This window comes from Puma concolor, chromosome C1, assembly GCF_028749965.1.
Source record: "Puma concolor isolate L17-30 chromosome C1, mPumCon1.1.hap2, whole genome shotgun sequence".
In the NCBI taxonomy this organism is placed as follows: domain Eukaryota; kingdom Metazoa; phylum Chordata; class Mammalia; order Carnivora; family Felidae; genus Puma; species Puma concolor.
The window spans coordinates 177,636,882-177,659,834 of record NC_141674.1 but is presented as its reverse complement, the minus strand read 5'-3'; the positions used below and the strand labels follow the sequence as shown (position 1 = coordinate 177,659,834).

General features: G+C 36.6%; 1 protein-coding gene across 2 annotated transcripts in view; it reads right to left on the bottom strand.

Annotated features, from left to right (window-relative positions):
• Positions 1 to 2,351: 2,351 nt before the first annotated feature.
• Positions 2,352 to 22,953, bottom strand: part of WDR75 (WD repeat domain 75) — a 30,925-nt gene continuing 10,323 nt past the window's right edge. For both annotated transcript variants that reach the window (XM_025935172.2, XM_086719124.1), the window contains 17 exons: positions 20,613 to 20,737; positions 18,741 to 18,811; positions 17,176 to 17,295; positions 16,587 to 16,675; positions 14,295 to 14,453; positions 13,436 to 13,495; positions 13,235 to 13,350; positions 12,020 to 12,195; positions 10,715 to 10,872; positions 10,145 to 10,325; positions 9,219 to 9,313; positions 8,309 to 8,404; positions 7,597 to 7,766; positions 7,004 to 7,063; positions 3,993 to 4,139; positions 3,578 to 3,669; positions 2,352 to 2,689 (listed from right to left, as the gene is read on the bottom strand). In XM_025935172.2, coding sequence (XP_025790957.1) covers positions 2,485 to 2,689; positions 3,578 to 3,669; positions 3,993 to 4,139; positions 7,004 to 7,063; positions 7,597 to 7,766; positions 8,309 to 8,404; positions 9,219 to 9,313; positions 10,145 to 10,325; positions 10,715 to 10,872; positions 12,020 to 12,195; positions 13,235 to 13,350; positions 13,436 to 13,495; positions 14,295 to 14,453; positions 16,587 to 16,675; positions 17,176 to 17,295; positions 18,741 to 18,811; positions 20,613 to 20,737 — 2,120 coding nt within the window. In that variant the 3' untranslated portion in view covers positions 2,352 to 2,484. The remainder of the gene's footprint in view (positions 2,690 to 3,577; positions 3,670 to 3,992; positions 4,140 to 7,003; positions 7,064 to 7,596; positions 7,767 to 8,308; positions 8,405 to 9,218; positions 9,314 to 10,144; positions 10,326 to 10,714; positions 10,873 to 12,019; positions 12,196 to 13,234; positions 13,351 to 13,435; positions 13,496 to 14,294; positions 14,454 to 16,586; positions 16,676 to 17,175; positions 17,296 to 18,740; positions 18,812 to 20,612; positions 20,738 to 22,953) is intronic.

Sequence of the window (22,953 nt, the reverse complement as noted above, 5' to 3'; positions counted from 1 at the left end):
TTTTGAATAGCCTCCCTAGGTAGAGTATACTTGGTTATAGGTTTTTTTCCCTTTCAGCACAATTATGGCATGCCACTCCCTTCTGAGCTGCAGTTTCTGAAAAATCAGCTTTTATCCTTATGGGGTTTCCCTTGTACTTAACTATTTGCTTCTCTCTCACTGCTTTTAAAATTCTGTTTTAATCTTTCACATTTTAATTATGTGTCTTGGTATGGACCTCTTTGGATTCATGTTACTTGGAACTCTTTGTGCTTCCTGAACCAGACTTCTTCAGGTTAGGGAGTTTTCAGCTATTGTTTCTTCAAATAAGTTTTCTCTTTCTCTTTTCTTCTGGGGCCCCAAGAATGTGAATGTTTTTGGTTTGATGTTGTCCAACATGTTCCTTAACCTATCCTCATTTTGTAATTTTTTTTTCCTGTTTAGCTTGAGTGCTTTCCATTAGCCTGTCTTCCAGATGGCTGATCTGTTCTGCATTTGCTAATCTGTTAATTCCATCTATTTTTCATTTTAGTTAATGCATTCAAATCGAATTGGTTTTCTGGATTTTCTCTTTGTTGAAGTTCTGAGTTCTTCCACTCTTCTCTCCAGTCTGGTGAGCATCTTTATGATCATTACTTCAAATTCTATCAGATTATTGCCTATCACTATTTCACTTCTCTGAGGTTTCATCTTGTTCTTTCATTTGGATCATATTCCACTGTCTCATTTTGCTTCATTTTGTGTTTGTTTCTATGAATTAAGTGGATCAGCTACTTCTAAACTTGAAGCAATGGTCCTGTGTATGGTCATCTTTTGTGTAAACTGTGAATGCCTGTTGACTTTGGCATGGGCTGGGGATGCCCTGGTGGGATGGCTGGGCCTGGAGTGTTCCAAGTACTTTGTACCTGTGTCACCTTGGCAAGATGCCTGCAGCTACAGGAGTACTGACCAGGGGTATTCAGTATCACACTGGGGCCACCTTGGTGGGATAACTGGAGGTGATGGGGGCTATGGATCTGGGACTCATTAAAGTGCTAAGCTGGTTAGGGTGCTCTGACCTTGCTCCCATCCATGCTATCAATATGGAGGGAGAATATAAACCATGACACTCACCAAGCCCTCACTTGGAGTGAGGGCAGCAGCTCTCCTACTGGTTGACAGAGTTCTAGGGCTGAACACTTTCTATTCTAGTTGCTCTTTTAAACCATGGCTTTTTTCCTGTGCTCCAGGGCAGACAAAACTGTTTGCATGCAATTCCTCAGTACTATTCCTCCACTGCAGTTTGCAGTGTGGGGAGTAGGTGTTCTCTCCATTACTGTGTCTCTGTCTCTTTGGCTGTTGTGTATGTGGTTTATCTTTTGTTGTGCAGAAGCTGTTCAGTTAGTCCTCAGGAGTTGCACCAGGAATATGTATAGATTTGGTGTGTCTGTGTAGAAGTGGAGTTCCGGGTCATCCTATGTCATGGTCTTGGACTGGAGAGCTGTGTATTTTACTGTTTTTGTGTGTTAATTTTTTAATGTCAATTTAACAGGGATAGACTGGGAAAACTCCAAATGATAAATGGTTAGGAAGTAGCCACTTCAGTACTTTAATATAAAACAGAGACTTGCATTCTCCTCTATCAGCAGTGGGACTTTTGGTTAAAAAGTAGTTGTTCTTAGGGCACCTGGGTGGCTCAGTTGGCTAAGCGTCTGACTTCAGGTCATGATTTCACAGTTTGTGAATTTGAGCCCCACGTCAGGCTCTGTGCTGACAGCTCAGAGCCTGGGGCCTGCTTTGGATTCTGTGTTTTCCTCTATCTCTCGCAAGAATAAACACTAAAAAAAAAACAAAACAGAAAAAAGGTAGTTGTTCTTTGACTCAGTACACATAGCCAAAACACTGACAAAGTAATATCAGCTCTTATTTTCCAAGGCTTTCCTAAAAATTGTGAGTAGATAAGCTTTTAGTCAAAAGGCTCAGAGCCAAATGATTTGAATTTAGAATTTTTCAGATTGTAGGCAGCCCATATTATTTAATACCCTTAGTGGGGTCTGTGGAACACCACATAATCAAATAATTGCTCCACATTTCTCTATGAGAAATAAATACACCAAAAGGTATGAAGCAGGACTACAGAAACATCACATCTGTTCAGGTCCTATTTGATTATCAAATGAGTTTTGATGTTAAATTTAACAATAGTATCATCAACAAAATCTTTTGATTTTCGACTATTTATATCTCCAAATTGCAAATAAGGGGACAAATGCTATAATCACCTGTGAGAAAACTAGCTTTTTTTAAGGCTGATGTTACTCAAAATAAAAAGGAGATGGTGTCTATGTGAATGCACCCAGGAACATTAAGAATGATGCAAAGACAGCTTTGAATTACCAGTTATTTAAAAAGTAAATCCTGTTCATATTTAATATTTTAAGAAGAGAAATAACATTAGATGTTTTTGGAGTATCAATGTACAATAAAAAAACACAAAGTGCAAGAACCTTCCCCCACCTCCAAGGCTCAAAGGACAGTTATCCAGCTGTAGTCTACTTTCCTAAATTTTCTTAGTTCTTTTTCTTCAGATTTTGACAACTGATGTAGAAGGTCTTCTCCCAAGTCTGTGTTATTTGTATCCTGGATCTTTTCAGTAAAATCATTTTCTTTATCTGAATCATCACTTTCTTTTCCTTCTTCCATATCTACATCTTCAGGAATTTCTTCACCACTTTCATTACAACAGAATAAAACAAACAATTTAAACATTTTTCTAACTAAACAATAAGTTTCTAATTTAAGACACCTATGTAGAAATATAACCATACAGGGAAAGTAAAAGAAAAACCTTATTAAGTACACTTTAAAAATGATGGGTTAGGGCGCCTGGGTGGCTCAGTTAGTTAAGCATCTGACTCTTGGGCTTAGGTCATGATCTCACGGTTCATGAGACTGAGCACCATGTTGGGTTCTACACTGACAGCACATAGCCTGCTCGGGGTTCTCTCTCTCTATGCCTCCCCTGCTCTCTTTCAAACAAACATGAAATTTTTTTTTAATAAATTACGGGTTATTATAAAAAACAGGTGTGTAATTTTTAATCATAGATCAAATCCTTAAACCGTACACACATGAGGTCTTCCTGAAAATTATTTTCAATGTATTTTATTTACTTGGCTTAATCGTCATATATCCTTTAACTACATGTTAAAGCTTAAATAAAGAGAAATACAGTTGACCCTTGGACAACATGGGTTTGGACTGCAGATCCATTTACACATGGATTTTTTTTTTTTAATCAGTACAATACTGCAAATGTATTCTCTCTTATGATTTTCCTAATTTCTTTTCTCTGGCTTATCTTACTGTAAGAATACAGTATACAACACATAAAATGTGTGTTAATTGACTGTTATTGGTAAGACTTCCAAGCACCAGTAGGCATTAGTAGTTAAGTTTTATAGGAGTCAAAAGTTACAAACAGATTTTTGACTGTGCAGGTCAGTGTCCTAACCCACACATGTTGAAGCCTCAAAGTGAAAGAACATTCTAATAAAGGCTAACATAACCATTTTGTTTCCCAAAACAATATCTAAACATATTTTAAAAACTGCTTTACCTCTTGGTCTCCTTAGACAGCAGCAATGAGCTTACAAACTTGGAGCACAGGAAGGAAGCAGATGGCAATACATGGGCTGGAGTATGAAGAAGCTAGAGTAAAAAAAACAAGAAAAACAGAGTTTCATTTAAAATGATTTAATGCCACCAGCTGAATGTAACAGGGTTTCTCCACAGAAAAACCAAACCAAAAAAAAAAAATTTATTCCCGCCTTCCTATACTTAAGCGAACAATAATCTCTCCCCTCCTGTCAGGTCAGACCACAATAATCTGGAATTGCAAATTTATGTTATTTGGTTTAGGTATTAAAACTACACAGTATACAAATAATTATTCAAAAATTATGTTATAAACTGTATAAAAACTATAAGGTGCTTTAATGTATTTAATCTGTTTCATGTTGTGAATCACTTACCTCACTAATCGCAGGTATATTTTCTGTTAAGGGTAGTTGTACCAGTTCACTCTCGAAAGCTTCATTTATTTTTTCATCCTGCTGTTCCCTGTGCTTTCCCAATATGAAATAAAATGGGGTTGTTGGAAGACTTTCTTCTGCTAGTAGCTATAAAGATTTAAGACAAAGGGAAATTTCTTCAATAAAAAGAATTGCCTTTGACTCCATAAAAAAGTACTACAGAGTCGTAAAATGTCAAGGATGGAAAGAACTTTAAAAACTATCTAGCATGATTCTTACACTTTATAGGTAAAGCAACTGAGGTCTAGCAGCCCACTTACTATGGGAAAAGCTAACAGTGGACACTTGACAGAACAAAATACATACCACTGCTTCTCCCCCAATGACAAATGACAGCAAATGGGTTTTCAAAAGGACATAAACCCACAGGAGAAAGAAAATGGGTAAATAACATGTTGGAAGGTGGAAAGCAGGTTCAAGAGTGATAAGTAACTTAGTAGACCTGAGAAAGAATCCTAAGCTGGCTGGGAAGCATTCTGATTTATATTGTGGAATGCTGCAAAGGCCCAGGAATTGGTGCTAACAAATAACCAGGGAGCCAGGCTGAATGTCTGCCTAGAGAGGACTCAGATTCCTAGATCTTCTTTTGAGCCCCAGCAGAGGGCTGGAAGTACATTCCTGGGAGAGTGGAACAAAAGTGTGACTTTAAACTGAACTGCCTGGTGGGGGCTGGTGGCAGTGTCGTCACAGCTGCAGGCAGTTGTACTTCACAGAACGTGCTTCCAGGTTGATATCCTCTAGGCAAGAACTTAGAAGAATTTTATCTGGGCAATCATAAAAAGACCTAAAAATAATGACTTTGGAGACTTTCTCAAAAATAGCCAGATGGCGGAGGCCAGCAGAGAAGTTCTACTTCGGCAAAGACCTTCCAAATGACTTTTTTGATCACTTTTAAATAAAAACAGCCAAGAAATCATCAGACTCTGATGAAAACCTCTGAAATGAAAGACACCAAAACAGATGGAAAACACACATATGAAGGATGTGGGAGTATGCGAAAGAGAAAAAAGCAGATAAGATGATAAAGATGAAGCAATCTCCCTGAAAGTAGAAAGAAAACAGGTAAAAAAATAAGAATATTAAAGCACCATTCGAGAAGGTCCAGCACTAAGTAACAAATAGACAAATTGAAGGCAAAGAAGGAATTCTTTCTTAGTCATTTCTTGGATTAAAACTCTTGAAGGGGCGGGGAACCTGAGTGGCTCTGTTGGTTAAGAATCTGACTTTGCTCAGGTCATGATCTCAAGGTTCAGGAGTTTGAGTTCTGCATCAAACTGCACGAACAGTGCAGATCCAGCTTTGGATCTCTTGTCTCCCTCTCTCTCCAAGGTTCTCTCTCTCTCTCTCAAAAATAAAAAACATCAAAAAAAACAGAACTCTCCACGGGGTTCCACATTTTACTTGGAGGAAAAGCCAAAGTCTCTTATTCATCAAGCCCTACTTTGCCCTACATAAAATGGCAAGCTGTACCCCACACCCATTTCCTCTTTTCCTCTATCCATAATTATCACTTTTTTTAATGGCGGCGGGGAGAGGTAGAGAGAGAGAAAGAGACTCTTAAGTAGGCTCCATGTTCAGAGGAGAGCCTGATGTGGGGCTCGATCCCACGACCCTGGGACCATAAGCTGAGCTGGAATCAAGAGGTGGACACCAAACTGACTGAGCCACCCCAGCACCCTCTTACCACTTCTTAAAGTACTACATATTTTACTTATTTCATGCTTGTTGTATCTTGCTGCTAGAGTGTAAACACCATTAAGTTTAGAGACTTGAGTGTTTTGCTTACTGGTGTACTCCAATCATCTAGAACAGTTCCTGGCCTACAGATATTCAACAATAAATTGTTGAACAAATTCAAGGAGTTTTCAGAGGAAAACAAAGCTAGTTTACAGACAAAGGAATAGGAATAAGAATGGTATTAGACTTCCAGTAACACCCAAAGCTATAAAATAGGACAATACCGCCAAAGCTCTAAGAGAAAATGATTTTCAACCATTACTTTATAACTCAACCAACCACTCAAGTGGGAGAGAACAGAAACATTCCCAAACATCCAAGGTCTTAAATTTGCCTCCCACGCACTAACAGAATGTGCTTCATCAAAGAAAAGGGGTGACCAAAGGGGAAAGCTATAAGATCTACTAGAGGTAAAATGATTCCCCAAATGATGGTGAATGTAGATCCTATGACAACTACTGTGTAGCAAGTTTATAAGTTTATAGAGCAATCAGTCCAGACTGAAGCAAATCACAGGCTCCTGGGAAATACTCAAGATTTGAAAGAATACTTAATATATCTGAAAATTCTGAGAGACTATTTATACAACTTGAGCAAATAGAAAACTATACAAATAAGAAGATAATCATTAACCCTAGAGAAAACAAAGTTGCAAATAAAAGAAAAATAATCTGTTGGTTACTACATGACTCAGCTGTGAACTGCTATTGGTTATAATGAATACTGACCTGATATGTCTATACTGAGAAAACTGGGGAACAGGAAAGGTGTGTATGTTATGTACACGAGGGAAGTGGTGGTGTGAAAAAGAGTAACAACTTGATCAGTTAAGAGATAATAACTTAATCTGAAAAATAAAGAATTAGTAACATAGACATGTTTCTTAGAGATAGAGAGGCAAATAAAAACTCCAGCTAGAAGAGTAGAAAGTGATGATCTTTGTGGGTGATGGCAGTGATGTTAACAAGTTTTCCTGAGAGTCTTGTATAGCTATTTGACTCTTTAAATCACAAGCATATATTTTTGATATTTCTAAAACGTAGTTTTAATTTGTAAAGTAAATATAATCTCAAAAGAGGCCAAGTAGCTTACAAGTATATGTTTAATTCCACATTAGGGCAGGTGAAACATTCTTCTCATAGCTGAATTCAAACAGATAAGGTTATCTGTGTAGGGAGGCAATGTAGTCTGCACCATTAGTGGCTAAAACATACCTGTTTGCTTGTTGGTGTGAGTTTCTCTTCTGGAGACTTTGTACTGAATGTCAATAAACTCTGAAAAGAGATTAATGATGCAAAAGCTAAATAAAAATTTGTTGTAGAGTTAAAAAATGAGGTCAATATTTCATCTTGATATGTTTATCTGCCCAAATAGAAAACTTCAAACATATTTAGTGACAAACTGCTGTGACAGTTAAGATTGTTCTGAGAAATCTTATTTAAGAACTGACTAGTAATGAAATAGAATTCAACTGATGGATCAACCAGAAGCCACACTTGTATTTAAAAAATATATATATCAACCACACTAATAGCTACCATTCAAAGGATTTTAGTTGTCTTCTGCCTTTCCACAGTCATGGAGATAATACAGACACTACTTAGAAGAATCTCAAAGGTACGGGGTAAAGTGGTGCTAATATACTTACACTAATAAGACTGCTGTGTGAAGCATAATGGATTCCTTCTTTTGGGAAGTAATCTTTTAATGAAACTGTTCCACCAGTTATGGGCTATTACTCTCAAATATCAAATCAGATGAAAATTATATATATAAAGTGGTTCCCTTTTTGAGGTGGGATGGTTACCTGTGATTTTGTTAGGAAGTAAAACTGGGATCTGTTCAGCCATTGGTAAGCTTCTGAGGTGAATGATTCAGGGACATCTCGTGGAACAAACACTCCCCACTGGACTTCCTCTCTGGAGATATTCTTTTGAATATACAATGGCCTTGGCTCACTAGGTTTAAATACAAACACTAGAGGGAAAAAACAAACAGACAATAACATTTTGCCGGCAAAGGTCAGTTCCAGCCTCAGGTTGGCAGATCACACTAATCCTGGGACTTACCCCATTGAGTAAATGGCCCAGGTCATGATTATTTTAGGCTCTGATTCAACAAGTATCTACTGGGTGCCTGCTACGTGCCAAGAAGGTTAGGAATGAGGATATGAAGATAAAAAAAGAGGAAGAAGAATCCCTGTTCCAGAGACCAGGTCCTACTGCAGAAGGCAGACACCAAGATATTATTGCACTATTTTGTTGTAGGTACTAGAATAGGGATCTGTAGAAGTGTTTCAAGAGGATAGAGGAAGAATGATTAAAGCTTCCTGAAATGCTTCAGAGGGGCAAAATCAAGAAACTTTAACTCAAGAAAGGGCAATAGCACACCTCAGGCCAAATGGCCTAAAACAAACATTGGATTTAAAGGCAAGTCTAACTCAAATTATATTAAAGACACTAAAAAGAAAATTTTGGTAAGAGATTTACTCGTGTTATCAAAGTATGGTGTGTACTTACAGTCTGAACCCACTGAAGACCGAGAGATTGCAGCAATATTCTCTGAATTAGGATCAGGTTCCATAACTCTAACATTTAATTTTGCACTCCATTCCACTGGGGAAGGGGGGGAGCAGAAAAAGAGCAATTTACTTCTGAGATTTACCAAAAGCTTTTTTTAAGCCTGTTATTTAAAGTACATACTCAATTTTTACTGGGACAATCAATTCTATTATTCTTAAGAAGAGGGATTTTATATTTCCAAATAACACATGGAAATAAACTGAAAATGTCTGTGGAAGGCTGCACTAAAGCTAGGGGCAGGAAGTGGAAAAACAAAGTACTCCTTCCACATACTATGACATGGTTATTATTTCAGTGCTTTACCATAGCTGCTAAACGTGGGCAAAATGTTAACCAGAATCACTGTAGAGAATATAAAAAGAGACTATCACATATGCTCATTACTAAGCAACCACCATGCCTTCCAAACATACTCAACTGAGTAAAATACCAATGAATGAAATGAGTAAAAATAAGTAAGTCCACACTTACTAGGAGGCTTGTGAAAGGGTACAAATTAAAGCTGTCAGGGATACTGTCAGGGATAATGCACATTACAAATTAGCAGAAACATTCCTCAAATTGTTATGAGGACAGATATCATGGAAGGCAACAGAAAATTATACATAGTAGAGAAAGGCCAGGATAATGGAAATCAATTTATGGCCAACTAGGCAGTTTATAAATAATGTATGTCTATTATAGGCCTAGCCCTCCAAAATTTGGTGATATCACATGACATGTGACAAATTATATACTCTCTGGATAGAGACACGAAGATACGACCCAGAAGTCCTAAAATGCCGAAGTTTGATGGCCACTTATTATATGCTTTGCCAAATCACTTTATAGTAAAACAAGATCTTACATGCACAACTGAGCAGATTCCAACAGCAAAGAATGCCATTTTCAGTAGCACCAAGAAGATACTTTGAACAAGTCAATCTCCCAAAGCAAAGGTGCCTATATTAAAACCACAAGGAAGTTATCTGTCAGTTCCAGCACACCGAGTTTGGGATTGCAGACTTCTAGTATAATTTTACACAATGCAGAATTTTAGATAGACACATATTTTTGTTTACAACTATCCTGCAGAAAAAAGGGGCTAAAGAGAGCAAAAGGAAAGGTTTACTTAGCTCTTTTGTTTCTTTACAAACAGGTTTATGATCAATTTTTTTCTCTAATATGCTGCACAGTATAATTGACACATACTATAGACAACATGTGAAATGTACAAAGGTATTTAACAAAACCCTTTTTTATGCTTGTTTAACGTAGAGGAAGAAACAATATGAATTCTGAAGGACGTTTTACAAAGCAAAATATGTTGGGAATTAAAAACTATTTTGTTAGCCATCTGCAAGTCTGTCCTCAAATGCCAGTTGCCTGAAGTAAAATCGCAGATAACTGATGCTTTTTCTTCTGCCCTTCTTAGATGCAACAAAGTTTCAGTACGACATTGTTTTTATGGGAAAACAGAAGATAAGCATTGTTTGGATCCACTGAGGGTTATCAGCTTCCATTATGTAGCACAACCATGAAAAGTATTTATTATAAAGAAAAAATTTCTGTAGGTCAAGAGTTAAATGTTAATCTGGATTTCAGAAAGGGGTAAAATCACAGCAAATGGTTCACATACCCAGAATTTTTAGCTTCCCACCACTTTGGTTTGCTGCTGACTCTCACTGACCCACAGACTACCTTTAGCAGAAGCATAAATTACCAATAATGTTTATGTGGAAAGACCCATTTAAATTAAAGAAAAAAAAATGATATACTCCCCAAATTATTTACCTTATTTTCCCAGCTCGTTGACAGAATGTACATTTAAGTTCCCATGTCTCTGAATCCCATATTGTAACTATTTCCTCAAAACTGACTGCTAGTAAAGAGCCATCTTCAGAGAAACAACAGTTAGTTGCTTGGTATTTGTGATAACTACCCACAAAGTCACAAGTCCAGCCAACGGCTTTTTCTGTGAAAACATAGATCATATAATTCAGAAATGGTATAAATGCTAGATAATACTTTAAGGTAGTTATAAGCAATAAGGATTACAAAAGAAGCACAACAAAAAACCACCTCCCTGAAACTTTAGAAATGCTACAAAGCATTGATTGGTTTGAAATTTATGCCCATTCCTGGAGATCCTGACCTCCCTCTAGTGGAACAGTGAAGGAACTGCCTTTTTTTTTTTTTTTTTAACTGTACCCTAACAAAAACAATCGGCACTTAATTAATCAAGACCCACAGCATTAAATAAGGTAGAAAATGTTCTTCCAGAATGGATACAATTTATGAAAGAGAAATATTTTAAAACATTTTTTAAATTATGCATTGATATACCTTATTTAATTAACTTACTGTATATATCAGAATCATCTGTTAATATCCATACTTTGAAGTGACCATCTTTACTAGATGTAACCAAGGTGGGGTTTTCAAGTTTTTCTGCATTACAGAAACAGACAGCTGTGATGTGGTCTTCATGTGGCATGTTAACCTTTGTATTAAGAACAAACCTAACAGAAAGGAAATCAATTTATTTTTACATCAGAACAATATGATATATACTGTCATGTAAGAATTTCTTATGGTACATCTTATAAGAGCATCTTTAGGAATGGGCAACTGACAATTATCATCTAGACAGACAACTGAGTGTTCTATCTCTAATGGCCTCAAGATATAAAGATTTCTAACACATTATCTTTGTCTTCATGTAACTTACACAATATAGAGATGATTATGTATACAGTCAACTTATGGTGAGAGCCTACTGTATTAACTCTGCAAGAAAACTGTACAGAACTCAGATGCCTTACTATCTACCTTTGAGAGAATAAGCAAAAAATGGAACGGCTATGAAAGCCCCTATTTGTGGCAAGAAAATACAGAAAGAGAACTACCTATTCAAACTTCCCTGGTCAGTATTCAGTATTTACAGTCATAGAAAATACTTTTTCAAAGCCTGTTTCCAGCTTGACAGGGTGCTGCTATGAATGAAAGATAATCTGTGCTAGCACAGTGTACTTAAAAGAACATCAGGAGAAAACTGTCTTGTGATTTTTTAAAAGTCCATGTTATAAGAAGCATGACTAGTGACAATCTATTAATCCCTCCGGGCCTGTTTCCTCACCTGTAAAATGTAGAAAATAAGTTTATCTTAGAGTCTTTCTGTGAAGATCGGTAGGACAAAAGCACTAAGCCTAATTCTTGGCACACATCAAGGACTTGATAAATGGCTACTATAATCAACGTATGAAACTAGTGAACCCATCTAATCAAAACACGCACGTTATACTACAATACACTTCTGCTGCCTACCACTGCCATTATTTCCGAAGAAGGTAGCATAATGTTAATGAAAGAGCAAAGGAACTAAGAAATTTGGGTTCTAATTTTGGATCTGCTTGAAATTAGGTACTATGTCCTTGCGGTGTCACTTTTTCATGTTTCTTCATTTATGCATTGAGAGGACATTCAAACTTGGAGGACACCAATACTTTCTCAAAGCAGAAAGCTTAAAAGCTTTATTTGGAGAATAACATCTCTCTCATTTCTCTAAATCTAAAATTTATCAAAATGAAACATTTTAAAGACAAATGAAACCATAAAATAAAAAGTCAAATATCTTCCATTCTGAAATAGCCACATAGGTAGTATTACCCTTGTGTTTTCTTATTATACATCCACAGTTTCATTTGCAATTCAAGCTCTGTTTCCTTTTCCTGACGTTGTTCCACTGTTGCAAGCCAGTTACCATAGCAGCCAAATGCAGCCTTTGTTAGCTCGATTTGGATCAGACCATAATCATTGATATATTCTTGCTGTATAATATCTAACTGAAGGGTTAAAAAAAGAATCCAAAATGTTTATTAATGTAAACACATACATGTTCAAGTTTTCAAGGAATTACAGATAATTTCCAGAATCTATAGTAACAGGTTTTTAAAGGAAAAAAAGGAAATATTTATTAGTTATGGATACCAAAACTGCCATTATTAAGGACATTATATAGCACCAGTTCAATAGCATTATTATTATTCTCCAATGACCTTAAACTTTAGTGATGACTGACCCATTCACATGGTACAACAGAACCTTTAGTTGATAATGCTTGTCTCTTGTTTCTATAAACAAAGAGCTTTACATAAAACCCCAAGGTTAAATTCTGTATCATTAAAAATGAGAAGAGCAAAAATAAAACCTACAATTTTTAGGAAGTGAAGAAAGACAGCAACGTTATAAGTAGACAGAATTTTATGTATGGTTGTTTCTTTTATCCCATTCCCTTGTCTATTTACTAAATATGGATCAAGTAACTATTATTTCCAGGCACTGTACTGGAAATGTACAAAGAAATAAATTTCCTTTCTTTAAAGGGTTTAAAGGCAGGGGAGTGATACAGATCAAGTGTATAGCCATTATGTTAAATCTATAAAGGGTACCGTGGGGCACAAAGAAGTAGGGAGTCTGGATTGTGTTTATCAGGATTAATAAGCATCCCTTTTTACACCAAAAATTTTATGACACTTTACCACAGAGACATATTTGTATTTACAACCCTCATATTCTTATTTCTTTATTCTTGTGACTCAAAGGCACAGATGTGTGTGACAGATAGTTAGAATGCAGTCTGAAACAAAAATACAGAGCCAGCATAAGAGCTGACTTACATGCAGATTTAATTTGCAACCATGGCCTCATTAGAATCATGCTGTAAACAATTCAACTAAGTAACCACAGATAGTACTGATAATGTTCAAGTAAACAAAGGCACAGAGTCTTTTTTTAGAAGCTACTAAATAAGTTACTTGACCCTAGTGATGCTGTTGGAAACTTTCATTAGATTTAAGGCTAATTAATGGATCAAAATCTTACATTGTACAACTGCTTATCATGCTGGAGAGAATAAAACTGCAAATGGCCAGGTTTTCCATTTAAAACCAAAGCTTTAGTTCTGGGATCAACCATCAAACCGGTGAAGATATTACTATCTGCAAAAGAAGTGACAAATAACAGTTAAACTCATACAAATATTCACACTTCTAAAATGTGCAGACCCATTGGGTTTTACAATACCTTTCACTAGGCCTTGAATTACTGCGGAAGCCTCAAGGTTTCTGTGAATGACTATTATTTCTGTGGATAAATAAAATAAATAAATAAAAAATCATAGATTGGTCAGAACTTCAAGGAAAAAAAAATCAATTGAATTTATGTCATTCTAAAATACACCAGAATACGAAACAACTGGTAAGTTCAATTTACTCAGAGTATTATTAGAAAGTCAAGAATTTATTTTGTGATTTAGCTAAAATACTAGAGTTGGGGAGAAGGAGTTTTTCTGGAGGCTTTAAGTTTTATCAGTTGTGCATATGAATATATCAAGTGTTAATTCAGAAACTTACCCTAAAAGACACAATTTACCTTGAAACGAGTCACGGCACTAATAGATTGTTCACAGTTATGTTTTTTGAAGGGAAAGGACGCAGTGAGCTCTGAGATCTACATTTAGGCTCCGTAGTAAGAGAATGCGCAAAAAGTTTTTGGAGGCGTACGAGACCGCGCCACCCCCGTCAGAACGCACAGGACTCTTAACGCAGAGTGGCCACATGAGCATTTTTTGAAAATGTCATTACATCTGTGAAAGCACAGATGCTCACTTTCTATGCCCACACCATCTCACATGTAAAGGTTTCGAATTAGCGGTACAACAAGAACCAAATACACCTAGCTCTACATTTTCATAAAAATGATCCTGAAAATGTTGGATTCTGGTGGCAGAGTCAAAAAGGGGGTAGAGAAAACAGGAAGAATGGAAGAAAAAAATCCTCGTTAAATCCTATGCTACTCTTAATTAGATCTCTTATTTTCCATCCCTAGAGTTATAATTTAGGCATTATACAACCCCATCTCCTCACAACAAATTCAGACTTACTATTATCAGAGTGAGAAGTACAGAACAAATCCCCTGCTGGTGAGACTGAAATGTGTTCAATAGTAGCTCCTAAACGGGGGAGGAACTCCTTATTCTTCTCTGTTGCATCGCGCCACTCTACAAGGACAGATTCACGACCACCACTCAGCAGACTGGTGCCTTCTCATCCACCCACAGAAATGAAAAGCGAAGTGTTTGGGGGGAAAAAATCGAAAGAAAAATATAATCAACGTTTAAAATTTCCTTACCATGTTAGAGAAATACACTATTTTTAAAGATATGCAAACAAGTGTCTTCCTAGCTTTTAATAAACTTAAGATAACACACTTAATAATCATTGATCCTAGGATTTTCCTTTCCAACAATATCTGACTCGTTTGTTGCTGACCAGTTCTTCTGCCAATGAGAAAAAATAAATGAAACAAACATCATCTAGGGCCAGATAGCTTCAATGACAAAATTTTCCAAACATTTAGGAAATAAACCAATTTTATGTTCTTCCAGGTAATAAAAAAGAGAACATTTCTCGACTTGTTTACAAGAACAGCATAACCCTTTACTAAAACTAATAAATTTTAAGAAAATTACAAGCCAATTTCATGACCGATGAAAATTCCCCAACAAAAATATCAGCAAGCTGAATCCAAGGATATGTTAAGAGGATAATATATTGCAAAGTTGAGTTTATTGTAAAAATGTGAGATTATTTTAACACTTGAGAAATAAATGTAATCAATTCCTACTATGGGATAAAGAGAATAATCATGAGTATCTTAATAGATGTAGAAAAAGTAAATAAACTTCTACACCCATGATAAAATTTCTCAGCAACTTCAGTGCTCACACACAGCGTGACTGGGTGCAAAGCACCAGCCCAGTTTATACTGTTCATATTTGCCTGAACTTATAACCTGTTCTCAAAGCAACTAGAGGTTGTAGCTCATTTACACAGGCAACTAATTTTCTTTTTCTATTAATTCTCTTATACATATACAGGATCAATGCTGACATTTTACTGACAACCATATACCATTTTAACTATTCTTAGAAATAGTCACGTGGCTTATAATATAGAAACAAGAATTCAACTCTCTAATAAGCCTAGGTTAGCTGCCTACATCAAAGCCTTGGTGCAGGGTAGGGTGCCCTGTATTCTTTTCTTCCCTTTGAGTGCCAACTAGCCGAACTACTCCTTCTTCCCCAAGACCCATCTGAAAAGGCTAATCCTAAATGTTCCAAGGCTTAAGTAAAGCCACCACAGATAGCTGTGACTGCTAACTGCTGTGAGAGGTGGCAGACAAGATGAACAAGGTAACAAAATAAAGAAAAGTCGGTGACAATAAGTATCAACCGGTCTTGGCCCAGATTAGGGTAGAGGCCACAGCAAAGAAAATAGAAGTGAGGATGAAGGGCAGAAGAAATGACACTGCCTGGAACATGACATACATATGCACACACACATTCCACCCTAGTAGATCGCCTCATTCACATTCACAATTTTAAATAATTCAGACCTTGTGTTCCATTTTAGCTACATGAGAGTTTGTGTAAATGAGCTACAACTCATCCAATATTTGAAAACGTAAATTTTTGAATGAGACATAGGTCCAAATCCCACTTACCACCTGTGTGACCTTAGGCAAGTTAGTTCTCAACTACAAATCTCACTTCCTTTATGTGCAAAAGGAGAAAGACAATGCCTATGTCATGGCTTTAAGAATTAAATGAGGTAGTGCATGTAAAGCACTAGCATAATCATTTGCTCTGATAAACTACAGCTATTCTTATGAACAAGCACTTAACCTTGCAGACATACATTTTAAAAATTTTTTTTTTTTTTCAACGTTTATTTATTTTTGGGACAGAGAGAGACAGAGCATGAACGGGAGAGGGGCAGAGAGAGAGGGAGACACAGAATCGGAAACAGGCTCTAGGCTCTGAGCCATCAGCCCAGAGCCCGACGCGGGGCTCGAACTCACAGACCGCGAGATCGTGACCTGGCTGAAGTCGGACGCTTAACCGACTGCGCCACCCAGGCGCCCCTGCAGACATACATTTGAAACAATTAATATGATTTAAATAGGTTCTTTCGTTAACAAGGACTTTATCATAGGTATACACTTTGATACTCTGATGGGCTCTGAAACCTGTGCTGAAAAAAGCTCAAACCACAGGGGTGAGAGAGTGTTTACGATTCCTCTGGTGCAGGCAATTCTACACCTTTCAAACTATAAATGCAGTGAATACTGATCCACATACTTCAAAAGATTATTTTAATTATTTTGCACTTACCTGTCACTGAAAAAGCCAAATCCATAACCATATCATGGTGCCAATGTAAACATGTGTATGTGTATTTTTTATCATCATCAAAATTCCTCCTATTGGAGAAAACCAAAATTGTTATTTTCACCAAAGGCATTAAGTCAGGAAAGTAATGGCATGCCAAATATAATGCACATAATATATGCCAAAAATAATAAATTATATTATTAAACTTGTAGGTCTCAATGTGTAAAAATTACATTTTCTCTAACCAGAGTCACTTCTACAAACAATAGATCATCATGGTGTCCTATTAGGTATATGCTCTTGTTAGTCTTTCCTTTTCACTCAAAGCTTGATAAAAAAGTTCTCCTCAATAAAGCAATCAGAGACAAAATGGAATTAACTCCTCCTACAAGCTCAAGGTTACAAATTTTAAAATAGTAAGTCTATGCAATGAAGAGCACAGTAATACAAGAAAGAGGGTACCAGCAAAGCCTAATCTCTATCACCAGTAATGGCTTTTCGGTATTATCCTTTTTCCTGAACCCAGGGATAGCTCTGTTGTGCAGGACTAATATATACATTCACCATACTCTTCACTGAGTCAACTGACCAAAGACGAATTTTGCCATCCTTGTGACCAGTTGCTATGCAATCTTCCTTTGGGTGACATGCTACACATGTGAAATTGTTCTTAGCATGTTTCTTATTTCTTGATGATGATAAAGTAAACCTAGAAGAAAAAAAAGTGTCCCTTATTAAAGTTTCTTGGTAAGTGGTGATGTAGTTAAAAAAAAAAAGGGGGGGGGGGGGTTGGGGGGAGTTTGTCCCTTATCAACCAAACTGGAGAATTCTCAAAACTCACTGAATACAAATACAGGATTAAAAAAAATATATACCGTGTCTAAGAACCACGAATTTGCAAACACTTACGCAGTATAAACTTCACATGACTAATATTCTACCATAACTTGGCTACAGAGGCCACTGACTTTGAAATAAAGCCAAGATAGTCTTCTCAGTGGCTTTTGCTCGAGCCAAGTTTGTTCAAATTTCTTGTCAATTGAAGCTAAGTTTTAACATTAGGTATGAACAAGCCTAATAAATTATATTTGTGACAACTGGCTAATGTATCCCAAGGTATCAGGATCCTTATTATACTGCAAAGAAAAACAAATGTTAATCCTGACAGGGTAAAAGGGAAGAGGGGAGTGTCACTTGAGGAGTCACCATGCGTGCTTCACGCTAGTCTCCTTAAATATGTTATTTTATTGGGGCGCCTGGGTGGCGCAGTCGGTTAAGTGTCCGACTTCAGCCAGGTCATGATCTCGCGGTCCGTGAGTTCCAGCCCCGCATCGGGCTCTGGGCTGATGGCTCAGAGCCTGGAGCCTGTTTCCGATTCTGTGTCTCCCTCTCTCTCTGCCCCTCTCCCGTTCATGCTCTGTCTCTCTCTGTCCCAAAAATAAATAAACGTTGAAAAAAAAAAAATATGTTATTTTATTCATCTTTACAACTCTGTTAGATAGGTATTATGCCTATTTTAAATATATGCTAATTTGAGGTACAGTGAGACTGCAGAAACTAAATTTGACTCATTTTTTTTTTTATTTTTTTTAACATTTATTTATTTTTGGGACAGAGAGAGAGCATGAACGGGGGAGGGGCAGAGAGAGAGTGGGAGACACAGAATCGGAAGCAGGCTCCAGGTTCCGAGCCATCAGCCCAGAGCCTGACGCGGGGCTCGAACTCACAGACCACGAGATCGTGACCTGAGCTGAAGTCAGATGCTTAACCGACTGAGCCACCCAGGCGCCCCTGACTCATTTTAAACCCAGGGATCTCAAAGCCTATATTTACTCCAAAGCCCCAAAACTGGCCAATAAGCATCACCACCTGGGGTAGCCTTTTCCAACTACATCCAATTTTGACATCGTGTATGAACACCAGAATCTAAGAGGACAAGGAGTTTTGGCTGGACAAAGCTCCCTAGGTGTTTGTGACTAATGATTGATTCTCTCAACCACATGCATTGTTGTGTTAAAAACTCTACTTCTAAATCTAGTGCTTTCACAATCACTTGCAACAGGAAACTAGACACAACTCTGGATCACAGGTATGAAGATGAAATAAAATTGCAACAAATTTGAGTAAATAAAATGATCAAAAAGGAATTCTTACCTTGATGTTGTTTTCTTTTTGAAAAAATAAACAGACAAGTAAAAGTCCCGTACTGCAGCAACATATTCCCCCTGGTATTTCAAAGAGAAGATAACATTCACAAAAATAGGCAACACTCTTTAAGAAGAAACGTTCTCATCACAAAAGTTAACACAATTAACAATTTTTTTTTTTTTTTTTTTTTTTGCAGATTGAGTATATCAATATAAAATGATATAGGTAGCTATGGAAAGGATACTCCTGTTAGAATAATCATAGAAAATTAAAAGACAAACTTAGGTACTATATCTGAAAACTAAACTCTCTAGCTTTAAGAATAATGACTTGAGGGGCGCCTGGGTGGCGCAGTCGGTTGAGCGTCCGACTTCAGCCAGGTCATGATCTCGCGCTCCGTGAGTTCGAGCCCCGTGTCGGGCTCTGGGCTGATGGCTCAGAGCCTGGAGCCTGCTTCCGATTCTGTGTCTCCCTCTCTCTCTGCCCCTCCCCCGTTCATGCTCTCTCTCTGTCCCCAAAATAAATAAACGTTGAAAAAAAAAAATTAAAAAAAAAAAAAAGAAGAATGACTTGAAATTTTCCCATTAAGGCATAATTTACACACAATACAATGCAATGTCTGACATGTATATATCCATGTAACCACCACCACCACCACAATCAAGAAATCAAGATTTAGAACATTTTCTTCACCTCAAAAATACTTCCTTGCTCCTCTTTTTAGTCATTTCCCAATGGTGCTGCCCCTGCCAGCCACCAGGGATTTCTATCACCACAGTTTACCTCTCTGTCTGTTCCAGAACATCATATAAACAGAATGGTGCAGTATATACTTTTGTGTCTGAACTCTAGTTCAAAACCACCCTTTTGAGATTCATTCATGCTCTTTTCTGTGTCATTCGTTTCTATTATTATGAAGCAGAATTCCAATAAATTAATACATATCACAAATTATTTATTCTCTTGATGAACATTAGGGTTTCCACTTTGGAGCTACTATGAATACTAATCATTCTTGTACAGGTCATTTTATGGTCATGTTCTCATTTCTCTACCAAGGAGTGTAACTTCTGGCTCATGGTAAGGACAGATGTTTATCTTTGTTCCATATATTCCCAATGCTCAGTACTGTCAGTCTTTAACATTACGGCGTTTTCTCTACCATAAGAAATTAAACCTTTTCAGAACAATGCCAAAATAATGCTATAAACTTAGATTATAGAAACATGCCACCACAATGTCATCTAGGGGTTTTTGGTGGTACTTGATTTTAAAATAAAAAAGTGGTTAGTAATAGGGAAAGGTGAAATAAATCATGGTATAAACATAACAGAGTTATTATTTCTGACGAACATTTAAGTATACATTCATGCTGCAATGTCAGGTGAAAAAAAGGTAGTCTTCCGATCCTAACTCAGTTTGAGAAAAATTATTTTATGAATGTTTAGGAAAAAGTCTAGAAAGACATTCCCCAAATATCACTGGTAAGATTTAATTTCTCCACTTTATTTTTAACTTGCAAATTTTCTATACTGGGCACACTGATTATGGACAGGAAGACATAATTTTCTAAAGACACAGTCCAAAATGAAAGGATTTGAGTAGCTTTTACATGAGGCAGGCTAAGAAAGAATACAAATGCCAAAATATTGGTATTTTTTGAACAATTAGAGGATTTACAAGAGCAATAGGTATACACAACATTAAGGATCCTAAAAACTCTATACCAAAAATACATGCTAAAGCAACGGAACAAACTTCTTTGCTAACAAAAATACTGTAACTCAAGGCAACACTCAATCACTGGAATATAAAATGCTCAGAGCAAACATTGCTGAAAAGAGATTTTATGTACAAAATAGGAAACTAAAATTTTACCTCATTTCCAAAGGCAATGCACTTGGGTGACTGGTTTATATAGTCCAAAACAAAGGAGAGCTCCTTCGCTTCTATCTCCTGGCTTGATGATTTTGGCAGTTTCACTGAAACCAGCTGAAATACATCTAGCCAAAGGAAGCTATATTAATATAAAGCTTCTCTAGAGAAAATGAACATGTGCACTTATTCACAAGAAACTGTTAATTAGTATTCTAGATACATTTGATGCCAAGATAATAATTCTAGGCCATCTTGAACAAAATGTACCTTCACCCTGGACTGTTCATTTGAATATACAAGTTCTGAAGGGCAGTCTAATTTCACAGCTCGTATACATACATGCTCTCTCTAAATAGAAATACAAAACTATTTAGCTTACTGGTGCATTCTGTCTTCCAAAGTATTAGGCCGACCTTTACAATGGATATAGTATATCACTGAACTGAGCAGCCAAAGGCAACAAACCAGCCGAGAGCTTTCAGAAATGCGATGTGCTTGCCACATATTTATAGGATAAATCTCTTCTAGAATATTGACATGCTGTTCTCTTTATATCCCATTTTTAAAAAACTCACAAGGAAAAATAGCTATATTTTACTATGTATGCTATTTCCTTATCCTCTCAGACATTATAATGAATATGAAATTCTGTAACACATCAATTTACCATTTTCCAGCCTGTTTAGTATTTGCTTTGAACTCTTGATTCTTCTAGCCTTCTCAGTCATCACAAACTTCACATCCCCAAACCCTGTACATTTGATTTTTTTAACTTAGTCTTCCCCTCTGCCGACTGCAGGAAGTGGCACCACCATTTACCAAGTTGCTTAGACTAAAAATCCTTGAGTTATCTTTGAATTCTCTCTCATATCCCATATTCAAACCATTAGTAAATCTTGTTGGCTGTCTCTTCCAAAGATACCCAGAACTCAATCATTTCTTATCATCTAACTGGTAAGAGGTACCTCTTAACTGTACCCTGCACTTCTATCCTTGTCCCCCTTTAGTCTATTCTCAATAAGCCAGTGAATCTACTACAATTAACAACATTTCACTTTTCTGCTCAAAACTCTTCAATGGCTTTTTATCTACTCAGAATAAAAACCAAAGTCCTTTCAATGGCATACAAGGCTGTATATTATCTATTCTTCCTTGGATTACTCCAATCCAACCTCCCTCCTAGTCCTCAAACATGTCAGAAATGCTGTAGAATATGCTTCTCCAATATGACCATGCGGCTTATTCTTCTCAGAACCTTCCCTGACCACTTATTTAACTAGGTATTTCTCCAATGTTGCCTATTCCCCTCCCCTGCTATATTTTTCTCTAAAACATCTTTCACCTTCTTATATCTTATGACTGATTTGTCTGCTAGATCAGACTAGCAGATGCCTTTTGGAGTAAACCAAATGCTATAATCTAATTGGAATTCTGTTTATGGTGGGATTAATGTTACTCTCCAGTACTTGGCCCGTATCATGAGGACTCAGAATATGAAAATCTAGTTAGCTGTTAGATAAAATTGTGAGCCGGGCTTGAACTAGCATTTCATAGAATAGATTTAAATTAATATTCGTCATTTGTTTCATCTTTGTTCCACAATGCAAAACCAGTCTCTGTTAGGAAATTGTATAAATCATATTGAAGTGTGCTTCTGGTTTAAAAATAAATTATTTACACGTCATCTTTTATAGTATCATTTTTTGACTATATGTAATTTATTCATTTAATGTCTAACTGAAAACCTACTATGTGCCACATTCTATTCTGTTGGAGAGAATAAAACAGACCATCTCAACAGAATGCCAAGGTCTTTACTTTAGATCAGTATTCTACCCTGGTTTGCACACTGGACTTAAACTAGGGAATTTTCAAGTAAACATGCCCCACCACAGAGAATCTTAAAATTTTAAATTCTTTGTAGTGATTCTAATGCACAGCCAGTGTTAAGAACTGCTGATTTCACTGATACGGATAACAAGTTTTGCTACAACTATTAGCAACTACTCTTGCAATTGACAATCACAGTGTTAGTATACAGAGTGGTTACCAACTGTGAGTGATGAGTATAAACACCCGGGGAAACATAAAAATGTAGATTTCTAGACTAAATCTCACAACTAGTGAATCAATGGTCAGTTAGGGAGATTAGGAACCTACATTTTTAGTAAGGATGTGAATACACCTTAAGAATCCACACACTTTTCTATAAGACAGAGCTTAAATACTGAAGAGTTTTATCTAAAATAGTCAACTAGGAGACTTAATTATTTTAAGAAATGTTGCCATTCCCAGAACATTTTTTGGAATACTTTAGAGGTTGTTTATGGGCTAAACATAA